The sequence below is a fragment of the Caretta caretta genome, chromosome 11, assembly GCF_965140235.1.
Source record: "Caretta caretta isolate rCarCar2 chromosome 11, rCarCar1.hap1, whole genome shotgun sequence".
Lineage (NCBI taxonomy): Eukaryota > Metazoa > Chordata > Testudines > Cheloniidae > Caretta > Caretta caretta.
The window spans coordinates 11550612-11567478 of NC_134216.1; the positions used below are offsets into that span (position 1 = coordinate 11550612).

Sequence of the window (16867 nt, forward strand, 5' to 3'; positions counted from 1 at the left end):
CTTCCTTAGAGGTTTTTAAGGTCAGGCTTGACAAAGCCCTGGCTGGGATGATTTAACTGGGAATTGGTCCTGCTTCGAGCAGGGGGTTGGACTAGATGACCTTCTGGGGTCCCTTCCAACCCTTATATTCTATGATTCTATGATTCTATGAAGAATCAGGCCCAGGATTTTGAACCTCAAAACAACCATTTAATTATAAATGTTTGGTAAACAGCACAGCCCATGCAGTGGAGAAGTTATCCTTTGTGTCAGCCTCACCCCGGAAGTTATGTCTGGGTATATTAGTCCATTATTGCTAGTGGTAGCAGTAATATGGGGCAAATCTTGTTCCCAACACACAGTTGTACTGGGGCAGGGGAGGAGAGAATCACTTTAAATATGGAAGAACACTCTTTTACAGTAGATTTCCCTTCTAAAATCTCAGTTTTTATCAATATCTGCCATGGCTTTAAGGGTAAATAGGCAGGTAACGCAGGTAGGAGTTTAGAATGCTAATGAGAAGGGATGGCAGGGTGGGGTGGCATTGCATTAAGGACACCAGCAGTGACAATAGGGTTGCCAAGCGTCCCCACACTCTGAAACCCCACCCGCATCCCAACTCCCTGCCCCAGCCCAGAGTCCCCTCCTGCACCCCAAACTCCTCATCCTCGGCCCTACTCCAAGCCTGAACCCCCAGCTGGAGTCCTCACTTCCCCCACACCCCAGCCCCCTGCCCCAGACCAGAGCCCTCTCCCACACCCTGTACCCCTCATTTATGGCCCCAGCTGGAGCCCGCACCCCATCCCACAGCCTATACTCCCTGTACTCCTACCCACTGCCCCAGCCCAGAGCCATCTTCTGCACCCCAAACCCCTCATCCCTGGCCCCACCCCAGAGCCTGCACCCCCCTCCCGTACCCCAATCCTCTGCCCAAGCCCGGTGAAAGTGAATGAGGGTGGGGGAGAGCGAGTGACAGAGGGAGGGGGGATGGAGCAAAGGGGGGCGGGGCCTTGGAGAAGGGGCAGAGCAGGGGTGGGGCCTTGGAGCAGGGGCTGGGTAGGGGTGTTGGTTTTGTGCTATTAGAAATTTGGCAACCCTATTTAAAAGCACGCACACCTAATCCTCAAGGTATCAAAACTAACTCGTATGTCGTAAGGAGAAGCTTACCTCTGTCATCAAAATCCTTCCACTGCCTCCTTGAGAAAAGTGCTCGTCAACCAGGTTCTTTGGTTGTGGCCATGGATAATATTACAGAACCACCATTTGGGCCATTAAACTACTTAATCTCAATGATACCAACTCAAGACAGTTTCATGAGTGCAAACTGCAAAAGGGCTAATGAGACGTATCATTCCAGCCCTCCTAAAATAAATGGGAAAGAGTTCACATCCATGGTGAACCCAGAGTAAGCTGTCCTTGTCTACACATTGATTCCTATAGGTATATTCTCCCAACTGGCATGGGACAGGATTAGCTGAAGCAGGTTACTGCCATCCCTTCTCAACAGACAAACATCAATCATCTGCATATATTATTCTCACGGATTTACAGACAGAACAGCTCTCACTGAAGCACATTGATTTGGGCTTATTCTGGTTACTTGTTTACATGCATTACGTGGGGACTCATCGCCACAGAATCTGAGCATTTCACAATCATTAATGAGGTCAGCCTTCCAGCACCTTTGGGAATTAGACTAGTAATGTTGCCCCCATTTTACAAATAGGAAAACTATGGCACTGCAGTGTTTTCCACAAGACCACACAGGAATAGAATCCAGCTCTTCCAGCTCTCAGTCTTGTGCCTTAACAAGACCACCCCTTCCTCCATTATTCAAGCCTCTGATGCTGGAAGAGAATGCTGCCAAGGTCACTATATGCTTTTTTAATCTGGTCAAGCTTTATTAGGGGCTAAGCAGAAATCAAACTCGTTTTAATTGGCCCTCAGAATAAAACTGAGCAGTAATGTTAGACGGCAAAGTCACTTGAGGAAAAAAAATTCTCCAGTCTCTCCACAACCTTCACCACCAGACCTTGTGTTTTAAAGAACTCCATGAAGCCTAGAATTCTTACCCAAGGGTTTTGGCACTGGACAGCAGGCTGTATTTCTTCAAGGAGTTTCCTGTATGTTATAGAAAGACAACAAATTAGATGACTTATCGTGGTTATTAGGTACTACAGATACCAAAATCTGTGTAAATCCTGTATTTCTTTCTCCTGCTGTCAAACAAGGATCATGAAAATTAGAGGTGGAAGATACCTACAGTACAAGTTATTTTACCTATACTCTAACCAATGCAGGAGTATGCCCTTCAGTATAGGACTGTGTTTGGTTCAGACCTGTGTTAAATACTTAACTATTAACTAGATTTGGGTTCCAGACAGAACTCCAATCTAACCATCCCTGAATTTTAGGAATTTACAAATCCACTATCCACACTTTGTGACTCAGGTCACAAAGACCCCTGTCTACATATAACTAATATTGACTAATGATTAGAGAACATGACTTTCACCCACACTGTATTCCAGTGGAGAAGGCATAAAACTACATGTCCAACATTCAAAAACCTGGATTCTGTTCTCAGCTCTGACACTGGCTTACTGTGTAATTTTGGGAAAATTACTTAAGAAGCCAATTTTCAAAATTTAGGATTTAACAGCTAAATTCTTGGCTCAGTTTCCCCATCCATAAATTAGGGATAATTTCTTATTCACCATTTGAGACCACCGGATGAAACACTCTATTATAAAGTCCAAGTATTATTATTAATCATTTTTCAGAGTGGCAGGATTAGAGAGTCCCATGAACAGGCTATTCTTTTATTCATGTATTTGTCCGTGTCACCTTTTCTTTTTGGTGTGCTTCTTTTCAAGGTAATATAACCCACCCTACAGTACTGACAAAATATACACTGTGCACAAAATGCACTGAGTACTTAGCACCATCTACTGGACAGACTAACAAAATAAACATTACTAACTTTTTAACACACAAAAATTGCCAGGGAAACAGGGCAGATCAAGGGTGACAGTGAGACATAAACAACTATGGCAGCTGTCAACAATGGAAGCTTCTTGAGATTTATAAGTATCTGCCATAGATCTCATTTAAAACGAGTATACCAGATGGAGTGGTACCAGTCAAAACCTCTGTGTAGGAAAGCTACATAGTGATTTAGTAATGTTTCTTTCAGACAACAACCAGTCCCATATGCTTATCTGGAAAGAAATAGTTCTGTATTTTACATCAGTGGCGCATGGAGGATTATTAGAACAGAGACTTCTGTATGACACTAATGACCTTAATCTTTGGGTGCTTTACTGCAATGAATTTAAAACAATAAATGAATTCAGGACTGAACAGCCAATGTCAGAAAACTGATTTCAAACTCTGCCTCTGTGCAACCTGTTGATTCCAACAAGTTTGCACTCTGAGGATTTCCATGAGAGGTCTTTGACCATGAATAGACAAACATTTTTTTTCTCTTTAGGATAGGATGAAGTTGGGTAAAATGTGCCCTGGGAATTCAACAGGAAGCCAACAATCTGAAGGGCTTTGCTATTCACCAGAAACTTGAAATGAGGCACATCGGCCAGCTTGCAAACAGAGAGTAGCACTGATGTCAATTTCTAACACTCTTCTCTGGCTCTGTGTTACTGGGAGTTTTAAATTAACAGTGTAAGGCTTTGACTACACTGCCAATGGAAGGACAAAACTTTTGTTGTTCACAAGTGCTTAAAAAAGCCCTCCCCCCCTCCGAAAGACAAAAGTTTTGCCATGGCAAGTGGCAGTGTAAATCGCTCATTGTGGGCAGAGGTGCTCTCCTGTTGACAACGTGAACCCCGCTTATAGGGGGTGGAAGTATTTTGTTGGCAAAAGTGCCAACAAAGAGCATTCACACTGCCCAACTTTTAGAGAAAAGTGTAGACAAAGCCTTAGATTATCTAATATGCAGATGTGCCTTTCCAAATTCCCATTTTGATCTTAGCTGCTTCCCATGTGACACAGACATCAAACTGAACCATATATTGAGCATAGCTGGTAGATCCTCAAGAAATGCAGCCTTTCACTTGTGATGTTACTGTGTTATAAAAGCACCAGTAACTGGTGCTATCACTGTAGCAGACAGTCAGTTGCTATTTCCCTCAGAAATCTGTGGTTTCCATAGCTATGGGCCTAATCCTGAGAGGTGGCTTCAATGGAAGTTAAAGATGCCTTAGCAGCCCTCAAGATCAAGCCCTTTGTTACCCAGCCATTTTAAGGCATATGAAGCTAAAATGACACCTACCTGTCCAAAGACCCTTGTTTTTGCCCGTCAAAGAAATTAAATTGTGAAAGCATTTCAGGAAAGACAGTGTGGTCTAGTGTTTAGGGCACTGGATGGGGACTCAGGAGACATGGTTTCTGTTCCCAGCAGTGCCTCTGATGTCTGACCTTGGGATAGATCACTTCACTTTTATGTGCCTTTTTCCCCAGCCACCTTTTGTCTGTCTTGTCCATTTATATTGTAAACTCCTTTGGGCGGGAATGGTCTCTCACTATGTGTTTGTACAGCGCCTAGCACAATGGGGCCCCACTACTGCTTGGCACTTTTAGGCACTACTGTTATACAAATAAATAATAATACAGAGAGATGTCAGCAGAGTTTTTGTGATTTTATGTATTCCCCGCCCCGTCAAGCTGAACTAAAAACAAGTGAACAACTTTACAAGCTCAAATTTTTTTCAGCAGAACATGGCTATATTCACTGATGATTTCTGCAGGTAACTGCATTGACTCCAGTGGAATTGCACCTCCTTACATCTATGATAAATTTGGCCCTTAGACATTAGAGTGGAGTGTTAGGGGGCTTATTCCTTCACCCACTCACTTCCCTGGTCCTTCTCGCATGAACAGAGAGCAACAATACCCGAAGTCCAAAGGTGCAAATAATTCAATGTTTATTGGGGTGAACTTCCAGCAAGCATGATTCCAGTTTCCTTCCTTAGTGTCCCCCTTCCCAGCTCTGACACCACAGAGACTTACACCTGTGTCCCTGTTCCCTTCCCCCCTTAGCAAAAATTATTCCAATTCCCCACCCCATTCCCTTTTCCCATTTCCCCCCTTAGCGAAACATGATTCCAATTCCCCAACCCCACCCCCATTCCCTGTTCCCATTTCCCACCCCCACCCCACCCACACACTTCCTGATTGACTGCAGACTATATAGTAAAACTTGAGTTCTGCTTAGCTATACCTTAACCAATCATTTTATTGAAATTTAATTAAGCAATCCTAACATATTGTAACATGATTATTTAACCAATTATATCCCACCACCTTAATTAGTTTACACCCAGCAAAATTAATTATACAGCAGACAGAAACAAACACAGAACTAGATAGAGACCATGCAAACAAACAATAGCAAAGTGGGAACTATAATGAAAAACAATACAGAAGTGAGGATTTTACAACTACATCCGTAAAGACATGAGGGTTTCTCAGCTGTGTCTATTGGTAAGTGAGTTCTTACCAAACAGAAAACTATCAAACTAAACTTCCTTTTACATCCTCTAGGCTCTTCCTTTTCTCTGGAGGTGATAGATCAGATCACCTTTCTAACAGCCCCAGATTGCCTTATTTCAATGTGACTAGTTTGGAATGTGAGAATGTGACCGGTCGCTTCCCAGCTTATGGCTGCCTCTGCTGCTTAGCCAAAGGCCTTAGCCTAAGAACAGGGCCTCAGACTGTCACAGTAAGAGAAAGGCCCTTACACCAGCAGAAAGTGATTTTGATTCTTTCTTTTATACCTCTATAACTAGTTAGTGATAAGAATACACCTAAATTCTTAGAGTATAGGCCTTTACAGACAGTCCTGAATATCTATATCCTAACATGCAGCATTGCTGCTTTTTTATTAAATAACCAACTGGACAGGTATTATAGTCCATTGTGCTCTCTCAAGGCCAGCAGGTGTTTGGTATGCTGCAGAGTGAGAATGTGCAGCCACAGGGAAAAGAGAGGTAAGTAAACACTTCACTTTGCCCAACATCAATCACTCTGGTTAATGTGCTAACACCAATGGCAGCCACCACAGAAAAGATTTCTGTGGTAGATTTCCCTAAAGGGACATTCATAGAATCATAGAATATCAGGGTTGGAAGGGACCTCAGGAGGTCATCTAGTCCAACCCCCTGCTCAAAGCAGGACCAATCCCCAATTAAATCATCCCAGCCAGGGCTTTGTCAAGCCTGACCTTAAAAACTTCTAAGGAAGGAGATTCTACCACCTCCCTAGGTAACGCATTCCAGTGTTTCACCACTCTCCTAGTGAAAAAGTTTTTCCTAATATCCAGCCTAAACCTCCCCCACTGCAACTTGAGACCATTACTCCTTGTCCTGTCCTCTTCTACCACTAAGAATCATCCTCTCTGGAACCATCCTCTCTGGAACCACCTCTCAGGTAGTTGAAAGCAGCTATCAAATCCCCCCTCATTCTTCTCTTCTGCAGACTAAACAATCCCAGTTCCCTCAGCCTCTCCTCATAAGTCATGTGTTCCAGATCCCTAATCATTTTTGTTGCCCTTCGCTGGACTCTCTCCAATTTATCCACATCCTTCTTGTAGTGTGGGGCCCAAAACTTGACACAGTACTCCAAATGAGGCCTCACCAATGTCGAATAGAGGGAACAATCACATCCCTTGATCTGCTTGCTATGCCCCTACTTATACATCCCAAAATGCCATTGGTCTTCTTGGCAACAGGGGCACACTGCTGACTCATATCCAGCTTCTCGTCCACTGTCACCCCTAGGTCCTTTTCCGCAGAACTGCTGCCTAGCCATTCGGTCCCTTGTCTGTAGCTGTGCATTGGGTTCTTCCGTCCTAAGTGTAGAACCCTGCACTTATCCTTATTGAACCTCATCAGATTTCTTTTGGCCCAATCCTCCAATTTGTCTAGGTCCCTCTGTATCCTATCCCTGCCCTCCAGCGTATCTACCACTCCTCCTAGTTTAGTATCATCTGCAAATTTGCTGAGAGTGCAATCCACACCATCCTCCAGATCATTTATGAAGATATTGAACAAAAACAGGACCGACCCCTGGGGCACTCCACTTGACACCGGCTGCCAACTAGACATGGAGCCATTGATCACTACCCGTTGAGCCCGACAATCTAGCCAACTTTCTACCCACCTTATAGTGCATTCATCCAGCCCATACTTCTTTAACTTGCTGACAAGAATACTGTGGGAGACCGTGTCAAAAGCTTTGCTAAAGTCAAGAAACAATACATCCACTGCTTTCCCTTCATCCACAGAACCAGTAATCTCATCATAGAAGGCGATTTGATTAGTCAGGCATGACCTTCCCTTGGTGAATCCATGCTGACTGTTCCTGATCACTTTCCTCTCATGTAAGTGCTTCAGGATTGATTCTTTGAGGACCTGCTCCATGATTTTTCCGGGGACTGAGGTGAGGCTGACTGGCCTGTAGTTCCCAGAATCCTCCTTCTTCCCTTTTTTAAAGATTGGCACTACATTAGCCTTTTTCCAGTCATCTGGGACTTCCCCCGTTCTCCACGAGTTTTCAAAGATAATGGCCAATGGCTCTGCAATCACAGCCGCCAATTCCTTTAGCACTCTCGGATGCAACTCGTCCGGCCCCATGGACTTGTGCACGTCCAGCTTTTCTAAATAGTCCCTAACCACCTCTTTCTTCACAGAGGGCTAGCCATCTACTCCCCATGTTGTGATGCCCAGCGTAGCAGTCTGGGAGCTGACCTTGTTAGTGAAGACAGAGGCAAAAAAAGCATTGAGTACATTAGCTTTTTCCACATCCCCTGTCACTAGGTTGCCTCCCTCATTCAGTAAGGGGCCCACACTTTTCTTGGCTTTTTTCTTGTTGCCAACATACCTGAAGAAACCCTTCTTGTTACTCTTGACATCTCTTGCTAGCTGCAGATCCAGGTGCGATTTGGCCCTCCTGATTTCATTCCTACATGCCCGAGCAATATTTTTATACTCTTCCCTGGTCATATGTCCAACCTTCCACTTCTTGTAAGCTTCTTTTTTATGTTTAAGATCCACTAGGATTTCACCATTAAGCCAAGCTGGTTGCCTGCCATATTTACTATTCTTTCGACTCATCAGGATGGTTTGTCCCTGTAACCTCAGTAGGGATTCTTTGAAATACAGCCAGCTCTCCTGGACTTCCCCTTCATGTTAGTCCCCAGGGGATCCTACCCTTCCGTTCCCTGAGGGAGTCGAAGTCTGCTTTCCTGAAGTCCAGGGTCCGTATCCTGCTGCTTATCTTTCTTCCCTGTGTCAGGATCCTGAACTCAACCAACTCATGGTCACTGCCTCCCAGGTTCCCATCCACTTTTGCTTCCCCCACTAATTCTTCCCGGTTTGTGAGCAGCAGGTCAAGAAAAGCTCCCCCCCTAGTTGGCTCCTCTAGCACTTGCACCAGGAAATTGTCCCCTACACTTTCCAAAAACTTCCTGGATTGTCTATGCTCCGCTGTATTGCTCTCCCAGCAGATATCAGGAAAATTAAAGTCACCCATGAGAACCAGGGTGTGCGATCTAGTAGCTTCTGCGAGTTGCCGGAAGAAAGCCTCATCCACCTCATCCCCCTGGTCCGGTGGTCTATAGCAGACTCCCACCACTACATCACTCTTGTTGCTCACACTTCTAACCTTAATCCAGAGACACTCAGGTTTTTCTGCAGTTTCGTACCGGAGCTCTGAGCAGTCATACTGCTCCCTTACATACAGTGCTACTCCTCCACCTTTTCTGCCCTGCCTGTCCTTCCTGCACAGTTTATAACCATCCATGACAGTACTCCAGTCATGTGAGTTATCCCAAGTCTCTGTTATTCCAATCACGTCATAATTCCTTGACATCACCAGGACCTCCAGTTCTCCCTGCTTGTTTCCAAGGCTTTGTGTATTCGTATATAAGCACTTGAGAGAACCTGCTGATCGCCCCTCATTCTCAGTATGAGGCAGGAGCCCTCCCTTCACAGACGTTCCTGCCTGTGCTTCCTCCCGGTATCCCGCTTTCCCACTTACCTCAGGGCTTTGGTCTCCTTCCCCCGGTGAACCTAGTTTAAAACCCTCCTCACTAGGTTAGCCAGCCTGCTTGCAAAGATGCTATCAAACCCCTGCCCATGGAATTACGTTGTTCATGAATCTTGCTTATAATTTTATTGGTATCAATTCAACATCTTTACAATGACAAGAGGAAATTTATGGATCTGATCCAACTCCCACTGAAGTCACTGGGATGCTTTCCAGTGAATCCAATGGACACTTGGATTTTAATACTTATCACTAACTTATTTCATACAGGACACTGACTAAGTGAGTATTTTCTTGATCTGGATTTCCATTTAAAAGAAAAATTTAAAATACAGGATGCCATCTGTGATAACATGTCAGATTGTCTTGTACATACAATCTCATTAAATGCTACCATACATCACTGTAAAAAAGCCATGCAATGGAGTTCAAAGATTCCATTGTTTTAAATTAAAACCTCCCCTTACATTTTCAAAATGTCATACCAGGTTTTAGCAGCAAAACTCCTATTAATTGCACTGGTATTCTTGTGGCTCATTTCCCATTCTGTACTTATACAGCCCCCAAGGTAACATGGAAACACTTCTGAAGATTTGGGGCTGTGTGACTTGCTCCTAGCATCAGAAAGAATGAGTGCCAGGTGTGATTAGAACTAAGAAGCTCCTGGCCCCTAATCCTTACTCAGACAACTCTTTTCAATGAGAACGGCTAATAACGAGTGCTCCTTCTGCATCAGTGATCAACATTGTGCATACAGGTTGGATCTTCACCTGTCAGTTTGATAATCTCATCTGTCTTGCCCCCTTTACTGGGTGTGTTTTATCATACCCATGATTATATTTAAGGATCAGCATAGTAATAGTCCTCTTACCTTCCACAGTTAGCTCCACAGTCACCTGGCGAACTCCACCATCATTTGCAGCTTCACAAGTATATTTTCCACCATCTTCCTCTTGCACATTTTTGATCACTAAGCTGAAAATCCCTCGAATGCTGCAGTCCACTACGTAATACTCTCCCTCTGTGATGGGAAGTCCATTTCTGTACCATGTGATCTGAGGTTCTGGATAGCCCCTGACCTAGAAAGATGGGTTGGGAAGAGGAGGGGAAGAAGAAAAACATAAGTGATTTTATCAGTAAGAAATGCAGGATATTGAGCAATACTGTGGAAAGTTCTTGAAGCAGTAACTGTTAAACACATAAAAAACTTTGCAAGCCAAATGGCAGAACCTAATGAAACAGAGAAACTACTGGACAAATCAAAATGTTAAACCTCGGCAGTGAAAGTTTTTCATTAGAATGATTTGCCTGCAGCAACATATTAAACTCACCAATGAGGAATTCTGAGGCCCAGGTTCCAAGTATATAGAAATTCAAAGGCAGAGCAACGACTGTATATTTAAATATGCAAGGCCTTTAGGCCAAATTTTTCTAATGTGGTTGCCTGCAGTTCAGCTGCTACTGCAAATGGTATTTTTGCACTCATCTGAAAGGGACTTGATTTTCAAACGTGCTGAGCACCTATAGCTCCCATTGGCATCAGCGGAAGCTATGGGTACTCAACCCCTCTGTCAACTAACCCACTTTTATTTAGGTGCCTAAAAAGAGAAATTAAGGGCCCACATTTTGAAAACATGCCTTAACAGCCACTCAGATGCTTTGGTGGTGGGCACAGCATAGGACCCTAGAAAGATTAGACACTTCTCCCCCAAACTATATTACATGGATTCAGTCTATTGGTGACCGAGCACAGACATGAATATTCGACTACAAAATGACAGTAGCCATAAGTTTATTGCAGAAGAGAACCATATCAATTTATTGCAAAGAAAGGAGAGGATGTGGGTAGCTCATCGTCTGCTGCAGATATCACTGATAGCTTCACATTTTAAGCCAGTTCTTCAGCTGGCATAAATTGTCATAGCATCATCTACTTCAATTAAACCATTTACATCAGGTGAGGTTGTGGCCTTTTCAATCACAGAAGCAGGGGGGAAAAAAAAATCACAGACATGCCCGATTTCCTCACAAAATTAACTGTTCAGGTAAAGGTTCTTCCCATACTTCATGAGAAGAGCCACCACTTTGGGGATGCCTTGGTATGTGTTAAAGTCACACTAATACAGCCAGCAAAGTAACTTGGCTCCAACATTTTCACCCTCCTTCCCTAATCCCCAATTGATAATTTAGCTCCCATTTCTTTGATCAAACATATTGCCTTTGCCTTAAACTCTTAAAATAACTGAATGGATCAAGAAGACATGCCTCATGCTGGCCTCCATCTCCTACTAAGAAGGAGGAATGCTGCAATCTGCTCTATTTTATGGAAGTTGTGCTTCCAAGCAGGTTGCCAATTTAGCCACCCAGCAAAATTTAGTTGCATATAACTTAGTTTATCCAGATTTCTCCAACGTTTCCTCCCTGCCTTGATTCAGCTGTCTGCTTCCTTTTCCCGTACCACTCACTCTCCTAGTTACAATTTTCAGCAGCACCACCCATACTCATTCCTTTGTTCTCTTCTTTCAAAACCAGCCCTTTCATTTTTAATCCAATCCCACTTCACACCAGCTGGGTTTCTCTTCTGCTGGAGCCTAACATTCCGATCTGCAAGACTTTTTTAGAACTACTTTAGAGCACTGACAGTTGTCAGAAGTCCTTCCCCCTTCCATTAACTCTACAGGTCCTAGTTACTTTTGTTAGTAACATGGTAATCCACACTCCATCACATTAATTACTCAATATACAGTACGTCATTACAGGACATTTTATGTTTCCCACTGTAGGCATCATAATGAATGTGCCGGAGGAGCTTTCTATTTCCAATCTAAACATCTAAAGCTTTTCCCAAGCCCATCTTTACTTAAACAACATCAAGGTCCTGTGGTGAAAGCGTAACCCACATACCGTCTGGGTGTGGTGCTCTGTCCCATCCAGTGGCACTGAGACCACTTAGAGAGAGATTAATGAGTCTGCTCTACAGCCTTAGCTAAGAGCCATGTGACTTTTAGCTCATGCATTTAGCTCCAGAGGTCCCAGGTTTGATCCGGCCCGCTGACGACCGGGGTCTGTCGATGTTACAAAAGCTCTTTGGAATTCTTCAGCAATGGGAGACACTATTATACATAAAAAGAGCCATAGAATCTCTTAACTTCATGTAGTTATCCTCACAAACCCCTTGTAAGGTAGGGAAGTGCTATTATCCCCATTTATGGATTTGGAACTGCAGCACAGAGAAGCTAGGTGATGTGCCCTGAGACACACAAGATGTTTGTGGTGGAACAGGAATTGAACCGAGGTCTCTCACAGCCCAGGCTAATACTATAAGCACTGGACCATCCATTCTCTCTACACGTTATGTGGCCATGCATTTCATGGAGCACAAGGTCCAACAACACACAGACTCTGCATCCACTATACCCGTTTATCTTTCATGGTCAAAAAGATCACCAGAGGGTCCTCAAGCTACAGGAACATTGTTTAAAAATAAACAAAAACACACAGAAACAAATCTCTACCATAATTTAAAAACCTAAATAGGAAAGCTCATCAAGAGATATTCATGTAGCAGAAGGGAAACATCTTCTACACCACTGGTCCCCAAACTGTGGGGCACTCCCCCCTATGGGGGTGCAGAGGAGCCCAGGCTAGCCCCCAGGGGGGGCAGGGAGGGAGCCCCACGGAGCCCCACTCTGCCCCAAACTCCACCCCAGCGCCAGCTGCAGCTTTGGCTCCCGGCCAGAACCACAGCCACAGCCCTGCTCCCAGCCACGGACCCCGCTCCGCTCCCAGCCCCAATCACAGCCACCTGCTGCAGCTCCCGACTGTGGCTCCCAGGAGGTGTGGACAGATTCCATTACGGGTAAGGGGGGCTGTGACAGAAAAAGTTTGAGGACCACTGTTCTACACAATGTTTGACACCTAAAACATCTGGATTCTGTAACCATGGCATTAGGACTGGTCAAAAAATTTCTGTCAAAACTGTTTTTCAATGAAAAAACTGGATTTTCTACAAAACACTTTTCTTAAGAAGTGTCTGCTTTCATTGAAAGACCATATGCACAAGAACTGAACAGTTCTCAGCCAAAACCAAAAGTTTGTCTGAAAAAACCCGATAACACTTAGGTTTGGAAATGCCACCAAAGTGGCTCATGGTTATTGTATTTCAGATGACTTATGCTCCCACTCTCCTCCACGGGCTGGACTTCCTGCTTGGATTATATCTCCCATGATGCATCCCAACATCGCTGAGATGAGGCAGTGGTGCATCAGGGAGATTAAGTCAAACCATGGAGCCTTGTTTATGACAGGGTAATGGGAGCATGTGGCACCCAAACTATAACTACCATGGCATTTCCAAATCTAAATACTTTTGGTTTTGGCCAAAATATTTGGTTTTCAATTTTTCCCCCCAAGAATTTTAAATATTCGGGGGGGCGGGGGGAGGTGAAAGAACTTTTCCATCTCATTTGCAGGAATGGGCAGCTGTAAGGGTTTAGCGACACTAGAGATTTTTGCACCAATGAAGCTATACTCTAGCATAGATGATTCTGCATTGGTGTAGAAGTGGCTTGAGCCACTGCAGCATATGCTTGTCAGAACCTTTGAACACCAGTGCAATGTATCTGCTCCAAGGGTTTGTACCAGGGCTGCTACACCTGTGTAAAAATCCCAGTGTAGACAGGCCCTAAATTCTCCACTGACTATGAAATTAAAGTGAATTCCCTTTCACCCAATTTTTAATACATAATAAGACATGGAATTTAGGAAGACCCTCTTCAAAATGTGTTATGACTGACTTAACTCTTTAGTCTTCATTGCACCCCTGGGAAGAAGGACTGATCTCCCCTGTGTGGATTAAGAAACTGAGCCATAGAGGGGTTGAGGGACATGACCAAAGGTAATTAGGGACAAAGTGTTTATTAGAATTGAGTTTCGGTTCCCAGTCCTGTGTTAGGCCATACACGGTAGGAGATATTAGGTTTCAGGAATTTTAGACGAAACAGGATTTAAAATTATTGTTTTATACACACACGTTTAGGACCAAGAAGACCGTCGTAAATATTCAGAAAAGTAGCTGTTTGAGTGGTATGCAGAAAGGAGGTTCTTTAGTAGCTATTTCATTATTTAGCCAGAATGGGCCAGATTCTAAGCTGGTGTAAATCAGCACAGCTCTACTGAAGTTACTCTAGCTATGTCAATTTACACCTGTTGAGAATCCCGTCCATAAATGTAATTCATCTGCCTCACCTCACCCAAGACACATGTCCAACACACACACACACACACACACACTTGCAGAATGTATAGAATCGTAGATGCTAAAGATATAGGAAAAATATCACTCCATTTCCCTGCCAGTATAAAATTGTTCCCTACAATATTTCTTCTAGTGTATTGTCCAGTTCAGCTTCAAATGGCCCATGCAATAGGCTTCCATCACTTCTTTTGGGGGCAACAATTACACCATGTAACAGATCTCTAACTGGAAGTATTTTCCTGAGATTTAGGCCATGTCTACATTTACCAGCTTATAGTGGCACAGATGTCAGAGCACTCGTGTAGCCGTGTTATGCCAAAGGGAGAGAGCTCTCCTGTCGACATAATAAAACCAGCTCAATGAGCATGGCTGTGCAAATGAGCGCTTATGCCAGCAAAATTTATGTTGCTCACGGTGTGTGTTTCTTTCACACCCCTGAGCAACAAAAGTTTTGCCAACATAAGTGCTAGTGTAGGCATGGCCTTAGTCTACATTTTTGCCTTCATTTGTCATAGCATTCCCAACTCTAACTTGGACCACAGTAGATCATTCTTACCCAACACTTCAGTTATGGATAGGCAGCTACAGATACCTCTTCAGTATCATTTGGCAGAGTTATACACAAATATTTTTTCAATTTCTTCCATGTGTGTTTATTTTGTACATTATATCTGCATGTTTTTAGACATATGCATGTCTAAGAAGTTGTGAAAATTCCATACCAAAAATTAAAATACAGATTGAGCGACATGCGATTTCCCTTTGATGGGTTAAGTCATTCCCCTCGCTAGCTCTATTTTTTTGTTCTTTAATATAAGGTTTGAAAATGAAATGAAGAGAGGGGAAATGTTTGCAGCACTGCTCTACTGAAAGGATTTATTTCAGGTTTGGGTTTGGAATGTGTTTCAAACTGAGCCAGACCCACTCTGAAAGACATAGCCTTGCCATAAAAGTGTCAGGGATCCTTAAATGAATCACTGGTTACTGGGTTTTATGCTGATGGACCAATTCCAGAACTGCAGCAGGTTTTATATTCCTCTCCTAACCTTTCCAGAGCTCAGTAAAAACATCTGCCTTGAATAATGCATCCACACCAAGGAGGAATCTATCTGCTTATCTAATACCCTGCAGCATAGGGCTATAACCTTTATTTACTGCCTTGTCCTTTCTTTATATGAATATCTCCAATTCTGATGAAACCCTGGCCTTTCACTCCAGCCTCTCCAGCAAACATTAAAAAATGCTGACGACAACAAAAATTAGTGAAGATCTTTTCTATGGTACTGTACAGGTTTAGAGTTTTGGGCTGTGCACGTCAACTGCTGAATCTTCCTGAAAAGTCTTGTTAATATAAACATATATGTCAAAGTACCAAGATGAAGATCTGAGAAAGAACTCTATGCCCATGAAACCATCACAGTTCTGTGTCTAGCTCTGTGGGTGCATAGCCCCTAGGAAAAACAAAACACCACTGAAACTATGCATTCAAGGGACAGGGTCACATAAAATGGCTGCAACCAGGATTCTTATATGCATCCTGTGATGCTCTGTACCTCAGGGGAACACCCTACACCCCCATGTTCATCTTTATAAAATGACTGTGTGGAACCCATGCAAAGTTTGTCATGTTGGGGGTCTTCGGAAGGCTCATGATGCACTGAGCATGGTTGATATAGTGATGTTATAGTAATTGTTACAGTAATGTTATTGTAAGGTTATAAGTTCATGTATATAGTTATGAAAAGTAGAGTATAAAGCGAAAAGTATCCTCATGGCTTAAAGCAAGCCCAGGCAAAAACTCTCCAAGAACAGAGAGGCAGTTCACACCTCATCAGGGCAGGTATGGGACAAACCCAGCCCAGCCTCACAGGAACAAAGGACGCTGGCCTAGGTAGCAACAAAATAATCTGTTAGACTCTCGAGGGAGTCACCCCTCTTCCTTTGGTCAGTTTGGAACTGCGTTGAGGTAATGCTCACCTGACTCTGAAGGAGGGGGGGGCAAAGTCAAGGGGGAAGAAAGGACATGATAAAAGGAAGAGACATTTGCCATGCTCTCTCTCTCTCTCTCTCTCCCACCTACATCTACAGACACCACACCAAGCGACTGAAGCACTGATCAAAGGGGAGAGCCTGGCTGAAGAGCAACCAGCCAGCCTGTGGTGAGAAGCATCTACGTTTGTAAGGCCATTGCAAGTGTTAAGATCAGCTTAGAATGCGTTTTGCTTTTATTTCATTTGACCAAATCTGACTTGTTATGCTTTGACTTATAATCACTTAAAATTTATCTTTGTAGTTAGTTATTCTGTTTGTTTATTCTACCTGAAGCAGTGCGTTTGGTTTGGAGCGTGTCTGAGACTCCCCTTGGGATAACAAGCCTGGTACATATCAATTTCTTTGTTAAATTGATGAACTCATATGAGCTTGCAGCATCCAACTGGCATAACTGGACACTGCAAGATGGAGGTTCCTAGGGTTGTGTCTGGGATCGGAGATATTGGCTAGTGTCTTGGATTGTGAAGACCAAACAAAATACAGAATACACACACACACAAAACCACATCAAAA

General features: G+C 43.6%; 1 protein-coding gene across 4 annotated transcripts in view; it reads right to left on the minus strand.

Moving 5' to 3' along the window:
* Positions 1-16867, minus strand: part of MYLK (myosin light chain kinase) — a 335337-nt gene that overhangs the window by 179243 nt on the left and 139227 nt on the right. For all 4 annotated transcript variants that reach the window (XM_048869056.2, XM_048869054.2, XM_048869057.2 and 1 more), the window contains exons 3-4: positions 9917-10124; positions 2052-2100 (exon numbers count right to left, since the gene is read on the minus strand). In XM_048869056.2, coding sequence (XP_048725013.1) covers positions 2052-2100; positions 9917-10124 — 257 coding nt within the window. The remainder of the gene's footprint in view (positions 1-2051; positions 2101-9916; positions 10125-16867) is intronic.